General features: G+C 40.7%; 1 protein-coding gene across 1 annotated transcript in view; it reads right to left on the bottom strand.

Annotated features, from left to right (window-relative positions):
* LOC134362515 (mitochondrial import receptor subunit TOM40 homolog) overlaps nt 1–12,958 on the bottom strand; it is a 55,701-nt gene that overhangs the window by 38,756 nt on the left and 3,987 nt on the right. The window contains exon 2 of the mRNA XM_063077771.1: nt 12,661–12,718. Within this exon, the coding sequence (XP_062933841.1) occupies nt 12,661–12,718 (58 nt within the window). The remainder of the gene's footprint in view (nt 1–12,660; nt 12,719–12,958) is intronic.

Below are 12,958 nucleotides of genomic sequence, written 5' to 3'. Positions count from 1 at the left end.
TATTCTGAGGTTGTTGGGTGGAATGTTCTGTAGATATCTGCCAATTCCAATTGGTCTAGAGTATTGTTTAGATCTTGTGTTTCTCTACTGATTCTTTGCCTAGATGATCTGTCTAATATTGACAGTGGGGTGTTCAGGTCCCCTGCTATTATGGTATTAGTGTCTATTTCCTTCTTTAGGTCTAATAGAGTTTGTTTTATAAATCTGGCTGCTCCAACATTGGGTGCATACATATTTATGATTGTTATGTCTTCTTGATGGATCAGTCCTTTTATCATTAAGTAGTGTCCCTCATTGTCTCTTTTTATGGTTTTTAGTTTAAAGTCTATTTTGTCAGATATAAGAATAGCTACTCCAGCTCGTTTTTCTTTTCTGTTTGCATGGTAAATCTTTTTCCATCCTTTCACTCTTAGTCTATGTGAATCTTTATGGGTGAGGTGGGTCTCTTGTAGGCAGCATATAGTTGGGTCCTGCTTTTTGATCCAGTTGGCCAGTCTGTGTCTTTTAACTGGGGAATTTAAGCCTTTTACATTAAGAGTTGTTATTGAAAGGTGTTGATTTATTCCTAGCATTTTATTGGTTGTTTGGTTGTCTTAGGTGTCTTTTGTTCCTTGCTTTCTGATTTACTGTTTGTTTTCTGTGTTTGTGGGTTCCTTAGGTTGTAGATAGTGTTTTTGTTAGCTTGTTTTCTCTTCATGAATGCCATTTTTATTATACTAGTGGGTATTGATTTTTCTTGGGTTTTTATGGCAGTGGTAGTTATTTTTCAGGAACCAAACCCAGTACTCCCTTGAGGATTTCTTGTAAGGGTGGTCTTGTGGTAGTGAACTCCCACAGTTTTTGTTTGTCTGAGAAATATACTATTTGCCCCTCATTTCGGAAGGATAGCCTTGCAGGGTAGAGTATTCTTGGCTGGCAATCTTTGTCTTTTAGTATTTTGAAAATATCATCCCATTCCTTTCTAGCTTTTAGGGTTTGTGATGAAAAGTCTGATGTTAACCTGATTGGGGTTCCCTTATAGGTGATTTGACGCTTCTCTCTTGCAGCTTTTAAGATTCTCTCTTTATCTCTGAGTTTTGCCAATTTGACTACGACATGTCTTGGAGAAGGTCTTTTTGGGTTGAATACATTTGGAGATCGTTGAGCTTCCTGGATCTGAAGATCTGTGATTTTTCCTATACCTGGGAAGTTTTCTGCCACTATTTTGTTGAATATGTTTTCAATGGAATCTCCATTTTCCTCCCTTTCTGGAATACCCATGCCTCGGATATTTGATCGCTTATGGTTGTCTGATATCTCTCTCAGATTTTCTTCAATGTCCTTGATTCTTTTTTCTTTCTTTTTGTCTGCTTGTGTTATTTCAACCAGCCCATCTTCAAGTTCAGAGGTTCTCTCTTCAACTTCGACAAGCCTGCTGGTTAAACTCTCCGTTGTGTTTTTTATTTCGTTGAATAACTTCTTCAGTTCAGCAAGTTCTGCTACATCTTTTTTCAGGACATTGATTTCCTTGTATATTTCCTCTTTCAGATCCTGTATACTTTTCCTCATTTCATCATGATATCTAGCTGAGTTTTCTTGTATCTCATTCAGTTTCCTTAGAATTATCACTCGAAATTCCTTGTCAGTGATTTCAAGGGCTTCTTGTTCTATAGGATCTAGAGTTTGAGATTTATTAACTTTTGGTGGTGTACTTTCTTGATTTTTTGTATTTCTGGTATCTTTTTTTTGGTGTTTATTCATTGTGGCCGGGGGTTTCACAGTTCACCGGTTTGAGACTAATGACTAACTAGGATGTTGCTGTGGTTGCCAATTTTGTATGGCTCCCTCCATGACTGCTCAGTTGGCCTCTAGTGCCTTGTGTGTGTGGTTGTCTCGGGTCTTGGGTTTCTCCGGGGAGCCACCTTTCTGGTCAGCTTGGACTCTGCTGGGCTGGTGGATCACGTACCACAGGGTGTGTGATCTCTGTTGAGCTTTCACTTCCTGTGCAGCACTTCTCCCTGTTCCGTGTGCTCTGGCCCAGGCTGTTAGATCGTGCAGTGGCGACCCCACCGGGTGTGTGGTTTCTGTCGAGTCTCCCCCTCCCTGGCCGCACGTCTCCCCACTCTGTGCGCACTGTGCTGGGCTGGGGCGTGTCTTCTGCACCCCTCGTCTATCAGCTGGGCCTTCAAGACCCTGCTCGGCACCGCCTCGCCCAGGAAGTCTACCAGGTTTCTGCTGGGCACAGACGACTGGTCTCTCTGGGTGCCTTTGTAGCACTATGTAGATCTTTCTCGGGTCTTGTTCACCTTTGTATCCCCCCAGTATAAACCGAGTCTAGCGCCCACCTGCAGCCTGCTCTCCGGCAGGTTCAAGCAGACCTGGGAACTCTCCTACCACACTATTCCCAACCAGACATTCGTTAGGCTTTTTTCCAAACTGGTGGCCGCAGAGATGGTATCTGCCTCCCAGTAACAGGGAGTTTACCTGGGGCCGGAGTCCAGGGTATGGTGGAGTGACAGTCGGCCCGCCCGTACTTCCTTGCCGTCCCGACACTGGCCCGGGACACCCCCTCCACCAGCCCCGCCAGAAAACCGCGGAGGGAGTGGGTGCGGAGGCCCCCGCGCCAGGCCAAGCAAGTGGGAGGGCTCAGTGATGGCCGAGCAGGGCGGAGCTGCCCGCACCTGGGAAAATGGAGGCAGCACTGGGCGGTGAGCGGCCTGGTGGTGCAGGCGGGAGCTGCGTGGGCATCCACCCCCCGAACAGAGCTGTGCCAGGGATCACTCACGGTGCTGTGCCAGGTCGGGTGCTCGCTCTCTGTCTCTGGTTTGCCGCCTTTCCCAGTTCTTGGCCGCTGCCGCCTCGGGCTGTTCAGTCGCGGTGCAGCTCGGGCGCTCCCAGGAATCTTCTTTAATGCCGGCCTGAAACCTCGAATCCTGAATAGGGCAGCTGGCCGCCTTCAGCGCGGCCCCGGCCTCCGGGATCCTGGCTGCATCCACAGCAGCCCTGGCGCTGTGTTCCCTGTTTCGAGACTCGCTTTTGCAGCTAAGAAACAGTTCTTTTCCTGCTCCACACTTCAAAGCTATTGTCTGTAAATGAGGCAGCCTTTCCTGCCGGGGGCAAAGTGGCGGTCACCCCCCACGACCGGTCAGCAGCAGCAGTCCTCCCTTAAGAGATGGCGAGAGGAAGGTCCACAAGATTCCCGGCTGCCTGAGGCCCAGTGGCCACCTTTTCCACCTCAGCTACTCCGCGCCAGCCGCCGCAGCCGCCGCCATCTTGAAAAGCCCCCCTGTAATTATTGATACAGTCAGATTTACATTTGGAATTTTGCCTTTTTTTCTTGGTGTAATGTCTTTTTTGTTCTTTTGTTCCTCTTTACTGCCTTTTTTATGTTAAATATTTTAGTGAGCCATTTTAATAATCTGCTGATTTATTTAAAATATATGCATATATACATTTATATACATATATAAGTTTTTCTTATTGGTTGTTCCAAGGATTACAATATGCTTTCTAATTCTTCACAGTCTACTTCAGAATAATACTGATGTAATTCTGGTAAAAAAAAATAAGAACTTTTCTATAATATAGTTCCACTTTCTTCCCATTTCTTCATGCTCTTTTTGCTGCATATATTATCTTTCTATATGTTATCAACCTAAAAGTACAGTGTTATAATTATTTTTTTAATTATTATTTTATAAAATCACATGTCTTCTAAGGAAGTTAAGAGAAGAAATGAGAAAAAAATTTTTTTCTTTTGAAGAAAGGACATGTATACACAGTATACTTACTATTGAGAAAAGAATGAAAGATAAGATGGGATGATTTTGGCTACAAGTAACAGAAAACACAAAACTAAAAGTGACTTAAATGACAGATCACTTGATATCTCACCTGACAGGAAGTCCAGAGAATGGCATGTTGGAGCTGGTGAATTTGGTGGCTTATCAAGAATAGATGTGATCTTCATTTCTTCACTCCGCCATTTTCAGTGGACTGGCAATGTCTTCCCTTATAGTCCAGAGATGCAGATAGAGCCATCTTCAGTGAAGAAGGGGCATTTTCCCTCATGCTTCTATTTTTACAAGCCCTCCCCCCCCACCTGCAGACATCTCAAGTCCCGCTGCCCAGGATTGGGTCCCCTGTGCAAGCCTGTGGCAGTCATTTGGCTCAGCAGAATGAGAACTGCAAAGCTGGCAACTGCCAGCCTTCCTTAAGCACATGGCTTTGGGAAACCAGAACAAAACCATGTTCCAACAGCAAAGAAAATGGGGAGCAACAGCTTTTCTTGGACAACCTGCAGTGTCAGCTATAATTACATTTGTATCATCCCCACAAGCAGACAAGCAAATAAGTGGCATATGTGAAAATGTTATTAGTGGTATTATGGGAGGTAATACTATGATAATAATGTTTCATTTTCTTCTCTATTTCCAATTTGAGGAAACTATATTTATAATATTTTATATTAATCCATATGTTTTAGTCCATTGTCTGTTGCTATAACAAATACCACAGACTGGGTAATTTATAAAGAAAATAAATTTATTTCTTACAGTTCTGGAGGCTGGGAAATCCAAGGTTGAGAGACTGCATCTGGTGAGAGCCTTTTTGCCACACATAACACAGCAGAGAGTATCACATGGGCAAGAGCATGCCATCACAGGTCTTTCTTCCTCTTTATAAAGCCACAAGTCCCATCATGGGGGCCCACCCTGATGACCTTATCTGATCCTAATTACCTCCCAAAGGTCCCATCACCAAACACCATCAACATAGGATTGGGGATTAAGTTTCCAGCACATGAAATTTGGGGGACACATTCAAACTATATCACCATGTATTTACTATATCCAATGATCTTCATTTCTTCTTACAAATTTGAGTTATTATTTCGTGTCATTTCATTTCAGGATGAAGAACTTCAGAATTTTTGGTAGGGCACGTCTTCTAGCAATGAATTTTCTTCGTCTTCTTTTCTTGGGAATGTCTTTATTTTGCCTTCATTTTAGAAAGATAGTTTTACTGAGTATGGAAATCCTGGCTGACAATTTTTTTTCTTTAGCATATAGATGATGTCATGGTTTCAGATAAGAAGGCAACTCATATTAGTACACCTTTGTATGTGGTGAATCATTTTTCTCTTGCTGTTTTTAAGATTTTTCCTCTCCCTCTCTCTCTTTGGCTTTCAATGGTTTGAGTATGATATGTACAGATGTAGACATCTTTGGATTTATTCCACTTGAGATTTGTTTAGATTCTTGGATGTGAAGATTAATTTTTTAAAAAATAGCGTTTGGGAATTTTCCTACAATTATTTCTTTAAGTATTTTTCTGCCCTGTTCTCGGTCTCACCTTTCTTTCTGAGATTCCCATCACATGTAAGCTGGTATGCTTGGTGTTGTCCTACAGGTGTTGGAAGCTTTATTCATTTTTCTTTAATTTTTTTCTTTCCATTCTTCGGATTAAACAATTTCTACTGGTTTATTTTCAAGTCATCAATCTCCTGTGAGCACTTCTTAACAATTTTTCTTATTTCAGAATCTCCATTTACTTCTTTTAAAAATAATGTTTGTCTCCTTATTGAGAATTTCTGCTTATTGATTTATTGTTGGTATACTTTATTTATTTAAACATGTTTTCAGGCCGAGCCCGTGGTGCACTCGGGAGAGTGCGGCGCTGGGAGTGAGGCAATGCTCCCGCCGCGGGTTCGGATCCTATATAGGGAATGGCCAGTGCGCTCACTGGCTGAGCATGGTGCAGACCATACCAAGGGCTGTGATCCCCTTACCAGTCAAAAAAAAAAAAATTGCCTGGGACAAATCTGTAAAATCTGTCTCCCCCTTAGGTTGCAGCCACTTATTTTTCAGCTCATTTTTTTTTCTCATTTTTATTTTTAAGCCTGGCTTCCTAGGGGTTATATGTGTCTGCATAGCTTAGTGGTTAGCCAATTATAGAACAGAGTTTGTGCTCAAATACTGTGAACCAGTTAGGCTGTCGACATTTCAACATTCTGCTGGGTGTGTGTGTGTGTGTGTGTGTGTGTGTGTGTGTGTGTGTGTGAGTGTGTGTGTGTGTGTGTAAGAGAGTGCGGTCAAAATTAAGGCTGTTCCCAAGTTTGTTCCTGCTTTTGCTTTCTGCTGGGCCATTTTGCATCTCCCCCTGTATACATGCAGCCTCAGGATTGGCAAGGAATGTGCTGCTGGCTTGGGTTGTCTCCAGTTACTGCTGCACATGTGCACAGCCTCAGGCAAGAACAGGTTGACCCTAGCTACAACTGACATTTTAGCCAATAGAACCATGAGCCCTCTCAGCTTGCCTGCTGTCAGCATTATTGATTCCACTGCCACAGCACTGGATGTGGGCATTGCCTACCACTCCTCTCTGATGCTGCTGCCTGCCTCACAGCCAGCCTCACTTTGGCAGAACTCCTTGCTGACTGAGTTGTAATGGGGATGGGAGCCTCCCCAGGCAAGAATGCCGTAGTCTCCCAACGTTCTGAAATGAAGGTCGGCAGTGATTTGAGTATAAATGCTTCTCATATAGTGATATGTCTTTGGTCACTTTCTAGAGTGCTGAAATGGTTGTTTTTGTCAATTTTGTCCAGATTTATAGTTGTTTTTTGGGGGAGATAATTTGCTGTAACCTTCACTTAGCCATAAATAGATGTCTTGCTTCTTGGCTCCACTGGTTTTGCTTAAAGGACTGTAGACTTATATATGAACTTAAGAGGGAAAAAACCAAATTTGTCTTTGGGATAGGGTCACCAGATTTAGCAAATAAACTAAAGTTAAGTTTGAATTTTAGGTAAACAATAAAATTCTTTTGATATAAGTTGTCCCAAATATTGCATGAGAAAAACAAATAAAAACTGTTTTTTAAATCTGAAATTTAAATATTCTGTGTCCAAAGCCTTAACTGAGCATGCGCCCGTGGTGTAACCAGGAAGAACAGAATGGACCACCTCCAGAAGTGCAGAATAATGACACTGGTCTGCACTCTTTGTCCCCTTGCCCAGCCCTGAACAGCTAGCTTTCCTATAGCTACCTCCCTTGTGCATATGTCTGTCTCCTGTTTTAATAAAGCATTGCTTGCTTTAATAAATAAGTAAATATTCTGTGTTCAGTATTTTGTCTGGCAGTCCTACTCTATAAAATTTGGGGGTTTATTACAGAAAAAGTAATATTTTAGTTGAGACTTAACAAATGTGCAGATGGTGAGCAAGGAAGGGTCATTTTCAAGGCTATTTTGAAAAGGCTAGGTCTGGTCCAACCCACTGGAGAGAACCATTTCATTTTATGGCATATTGCTGGTCAGAGACTGGTAGTTACAAAACTTTAGGTTTCATTTTCTTCCAAAGGGCACAGCATGAACCATGTAGCAATTATAGACTTAAAGGCACATCGTTTTACAAGGAGACTAAGAAGAATTATATTTAGAGTTGGAGTGGGGGAAAACAGGCTCCTTTGGAAAGCCCAGTTTCTCATCTAAGCTTACTGAATTTTTTTCTGGGTACTTGGGACAGGAAAGTCAGAAATGACTGTATTGTCATCTGAAATAACAGGACTTCTGTGTGTTTCAGGGCCAAGTAAAGGACCTGGATAGGAATTCACATGTTCACTGATGAGCGAATGAATGTGTGAAGAAATGAATGAGGTTTTCTTGTGGGATAATTGTCTGATTTCTGGTAGGTGTTTTCTCTTCATCCTATTGAGGATTTTCAACCAGGGTCTAGGAATCCTGTAGGCTTCAGAGAGCCTGGGACCTCTAAAATTATATTTGGAATTTTCTGTATATGGGTATAAGTTAAACTTGTCTGGTTATAGCTGTGCTATCCAATTTGGTACTCACTAGCCATGTGTGCTATTGAGCACTTGCAATGTAGCTAGTCAGAATTGAAGTAGACACCAGATTGCAAAGATTTATTACAAAAAAGGGAATTAAATATCTCCTTAATAATATTTTATACTGATTACATGTTAAAATGATAATTTAGGTATAATTTAGATGCCAGGATGGCACCTTGAATGCTCTGTCCTCACATGTCAAGGGCAAAAAAGGCAAAAGGGGTGGACAGCTCTCTGACTCCTTTTTCTATAAGGTCATTAGTCACCTCCCAAAGGCCCCACCTCTTCCCACTATCACACTGGAGGTTAAGTTTCAACTTAAAAATTTTGTAGGAACACAAACATTCAAACCATAGAAACTACATTAGAGGATCTCAAGGGAATCTCTAGCCAGCCACTCTAGGTGGTTTAAGTCTGACTTTGGGTCAAGCCACACTGCTAGATGTCCATATAACAAGAGCAAATTATCTTGCCCAGTGGAATTATCTCACCATGGGAAACTATTGCGTTTGTCATAATAATATTGTTGAGAACATTGCCCACTTATCCACTTATTCAATAAATTTGCCAGATACTGTTATAGACCCTGGGAAACAGTAGTCAACAAAACAGAAAAGTTCTGATTTTGTGATGGGCCAAGGATGGTATGTTAGGAGATGGTAAGTGCCGTGTAGAAAAAAATAAACCAGGAGAAAGGGGGTTGGGGAATGCAGGGGTGAGTGTGGTGTTTCCATTTTTAAGTGGGGTTGCTGGGGAGGCCTCACTGAGACTGAAGCTAAGACTTGAGACAGTGAGGGACTGTTGTGTAAATGACAGGGGAAGAGCATTCCTGATAGCAGGACAGTAGCTACAAAGGCCCAAGGAAGGAGCAGTGCCAACATGTTTGTGTGACAGCAGGACAGGGCACCCCCCTCTGTAAAACCACACATGAGAATTAAAAAAAAAGTGTATTGAAGCATATTGATTATACATATTTATGAGGAACAGAGTTATATTTCAATACATGTATACAATATGTGATGATCTATTCAGGGAAATTAGCATATTTATCATTGCAAAACGTAATAATTTCTTTGCGATGTGCACAATTGATCTCTTCTGGTCATTTGGTAACATTCAGTAAATCATTGTTAATTGTAGATTCCTGGGTCGATTACACACCAATAGGACTTATTTTTCCTATCTAGCTGTAATTTTGTGCTCATTAACCAACCTCCCACTATCACTACTTCCCCCCTTTCCCACTTCTGATAGCCGCAATTCTCTCCACATGAGAATTTTACTTTAATTCTAATCTTAGTTTAGAACTTGACTTCTTCTGAGGCATTGGGTTTTTATTTTTTTATTATTTATATTTATTTATTTTTGACAGCTGGCTGGTACAGTGATCCAAACTCTGGACATTGGTGTTGTAATAGTCTAATCAACTGAGCTAACTGGCCAGTCCATGACATTGGGATGTTTTATCCTCACTGGTAACAGGTGTGTGTGTTGCTGAGTGAAGTTTTCTCTTTCTTTTGACAACTTGGCAGCCCTTATGAACTAGACACGTCTTTTCATTGTTGTTGTCTCCTCACTTTGTCCTTATGCTTTAGTTTGTTTTGCCCTTGAATATCATGCTTTGTCCTCTTATTTATATTTTGCCATGATTTTTTGGTGTATGTTTTGTAGGAAGCCACTTCAACTGCTTCATAGAAAGAGGCAGTGAACATTTAGGGAAGCAAGAACCCCACAATTTACCAGTGTTAAGTCACCCATTCATTCCAAAAGTTTAGCAAATGCCACGATGTGCTATTCACTGTGGAGTGAAAGAAGTGGACACGTTTATATAAAAACAAGTTCACTTTTAGAGGACTGTAACTTAAAAAATGTGTTTAATGGTTCACCCATATATTTGTGTCTTTAGATTGCAATATTATTGTGGATCTGTTACAGGTCGTAATCTGATTGTCAATCACACTGTGAAAACACTCTGTAATGTCAGTTTCTCCCTTTATGCTTTCCGTGGTGGCTGCATGTGAAGTTTGCATGGGTGGCTTTCAGCCCCAGAGCTTGGGGCTGGCCATCCTTCAGATGACCATCAATTTAGTACACCCAAATTTCTCTTTCCAAAGATGTTTGTATGTCTTTTTGGAGACCCTAGAGTTTCTTTATCACATGTTAACACATAAAAAATTTTTGAATTTGGTGGTTTTTCTTTGGCGAGTGCAGCAGATGGGTTGCTAAGGCGTAAGGCACATTTGTGACAGTGGGTGGATATTTTCTGTGTGGACATTCTGCATCTCTTTGAGATTCGTTTGTTTCTTTACTGTTGTCATCCATGCATTCTCTTGTCCTCTTCCTCAGTGACTTGGGCATAATTTTGTGCACAAAAGGAGAAAAAATAATGACAGTTTTGGGTTTGCGGAATCTCTGAGGTCATTTGTACCCAAAGAGATAAGAAAGTCTATTAAGTGTGCACCTGCTGAGGTACTAAAGAGAGGCAGAAAGTGTTTGTCCTTCATCTTTATTCATGAAGCCCTTGAGGGTGACGGGAAAGGAGACTGGCAATTAGGAGACCAGGCACACTTGCAGACGGTCAGACTGTGCAGACACATTCGGGTTGGCGAGTCCGGCTGGCTCTGTTGATGTGCATTCAGGGCTGTGCCAAGCCATCTACCGTGGTGTGCTCTGCATTATTAATGCTTTCATAAGGGCACTCATTTGTATGCTGTCGGGGAGGCCAGGTTGGCACAGTCTCATCTCCACCGAACCCTGCCTATTCACTGCTGTGACACCAGGGTTCTCAGAACGATGTAGAATTGAGCCAGCACAGCTGGAAGACAGCAGATTGTCTGGAACTACGAAAAACAGGCATTTAGTCAATTTTAAATTAAGAGGTTTTGTTTATGTTTTCTCAGCTCCTCTTACAGAGTTAGTCAAGTTTTAGATTTCCTCCAAAATTAAACAAGTGTCAGGAACAGATGGTGGGTTTATTTTACTTTATTCAACCGGTTCAAGGAGTGTGAACTCAGGGACAGATCATTGCGACACTGCTTTTCATGTTAAATTGTCAGAAGAAATCTTGAGGTGTGGCTCCTTCAAAGAGAACAAGTTATACAGAGTTGAGGTGATGGCCTGGGAGTTAGATTTGTCCCCTGTCCAGAACTGGTTTCATCATCGTATCCTGAGAAGCCAGGTTGGTTCTTTAGGCTGCTAAGTAGCAAAGCAGAAAGATGGGTCTGGGCTTGTATTTCTAGCTTCTATTCTATTGGGTTCCATGTGGGGGGAAAGATTTAGTAATTCTGGATGGCATGGCTAAAATAAAATGCTTTGATAATGTCAATGATCTCTGTATTAGTTATTGTAACTTTACTTCCACTTTCAAGCTGATTTCAGGTTATCTTGTTGACTTGACTTTTGTGTGTCTCTTACATTACTATGATTTCACTGGAAGGAGCAAGGGAGGGAAAACTACTCTACTGGAATCTCAGATGCATTGAAGACCTTGTTTTACTGCTTCTCATTTAAGCTTGCATTTGGGCAAGGCTAACATTGGGGGAAAGCCTAAATAATTTAGACAAAGTTTTACTTGTGATTCCATAGATGGAGTTCCCCTCTTATAACAGATGTGAGTAATTATTTTTCAAATACTTTAAAAACAGTTTGACATAATCACACTAAAATATTTTCTTTGCTTTAGAGATTCTTGTCACCTAAATGAGGTATTTCATTTGGAAACAAATAGTGGTTAAAATAGAGGTAATGATTTTTTAATGGATAATTTGAGTCTCCATCCCTTACTTCCCACCCTTTCCCCTTGATAGCGTATCATGAGTTTTTTAATTACCCAGATAATTACTTCAATGTTGTACTTAATATTGCATTTGCTGAAACAGCATATCATGTGAGGTTTTTAGGTAAACATTGGAATTCTCCAAATCTTCCTACTTGTTTTAATTTGTTACTAATGTAAAATGACTGCAGAAGTCAATTTCTAATTAAAAATAGAAAACAGACCAATAGATGCTCAGTTGGTTGATATTCAGTTCAGACTTTTCTCAAACATTCCCATTTCTTATTGAATCCGAAATGGCTGATGTTCTTTAGCAACTCAGTAAGGCTTCAGTGATAATTTAACTTCATACGTGGCCAGACAATTCATATGTGAGGTAAGTGAATGGCCAGATAGCCCAAAGCTTTTCTTAATCTTGTTGTTAGTGCTTATAAGACTGTGACAAGTATCAAAAATGTGACAGCCAATGTTAAAGAAATATGTTCAGTAAAATAATAAAAAGAAAATGCTTACTGATTACTTAAAGTATATGCCCATGGAAATCTCATTGGTCATCATCACAGATTTGCTGGGAAATGTATGAATTTTTAGTATTTTGTAGAATGCTAGTGTAAAAAGATGTCAGACAAAAGACTGGTGAGGGATATTGAAATTGTCCAAGGAAAGACTCACCTGAACATATGAATGGAGTAATTTGTTCCTAGTTACAACCTGTTGTGTGTAGCCTGCTCTCAGCCTGATACTTAGGAAAGGGAAAAGAAAGTGAATCCTCGCTTCTTTTAAGAAAGAAAAAATAAAGCGGTTTAGGAAAAATTAGCTGGTTTTTACTTAACGTTTGAGAGCTCCTGAGACATGATGTACAAAAGAAGTGCTTCCTAATTATTTGCTTGTCTAATCATGAATCTCGAGCTCATTGTCATTAAACATAGTTTGGTATTCAATACATGAATGTAAATATACTACACTGTGCATGTTCCTAATTGACATTTCATGTATTTTAAGCATTTATCTTAAATAATAGAGGTAAAAATAATAGCTACTGTTTTCTGAGTTGCTTACTCTGTCCTGTCTGAAGTGTCCGTAGAATCCTCACGGTGGCCGTAGAGATGATCACTTTCTAGGTGAGGAAATAAAGTGTGAGAGCAGTAAAGACACTTGTCCCAGGTCATACTGCTGGTCAGCACATTTCAACTCAGATCTGTCTGATTCCATTCTGTTGCCTTGATGGGAATATAATCCATGATGGAAATTTACTTTAAATTTGTTTTCATAGGAATTTAGAGTTTTACTTTTCTTATAGCTAGAAATATTTAGAATCTTATTTTTGAGCTTTGCCTGTCCCCATTTAACTTTTTCT

The sequence above is a fragment of the Cynocephalus volans genome, chromosome 14 (genome assembly GCF_027409185.1).
Source record: "Cynocephalus volans isolate mCynVol1 chromosome 14, mCynVol1.pri, whole genome shotgun sequence".
Classification (NCBI taxonomy): domain Eukaryota; kingdom Metazoa; phylum Chordata; class Mammalia; order Dermoptera; family Cynocephalidae; genus Cynocephalus; species Cynocephalus volans.
The sequence above is the reverse complement of the archived record's forward strand: the minus strand, read 5'-3'. Positions and strand labels throughout refer to the sequence as shown.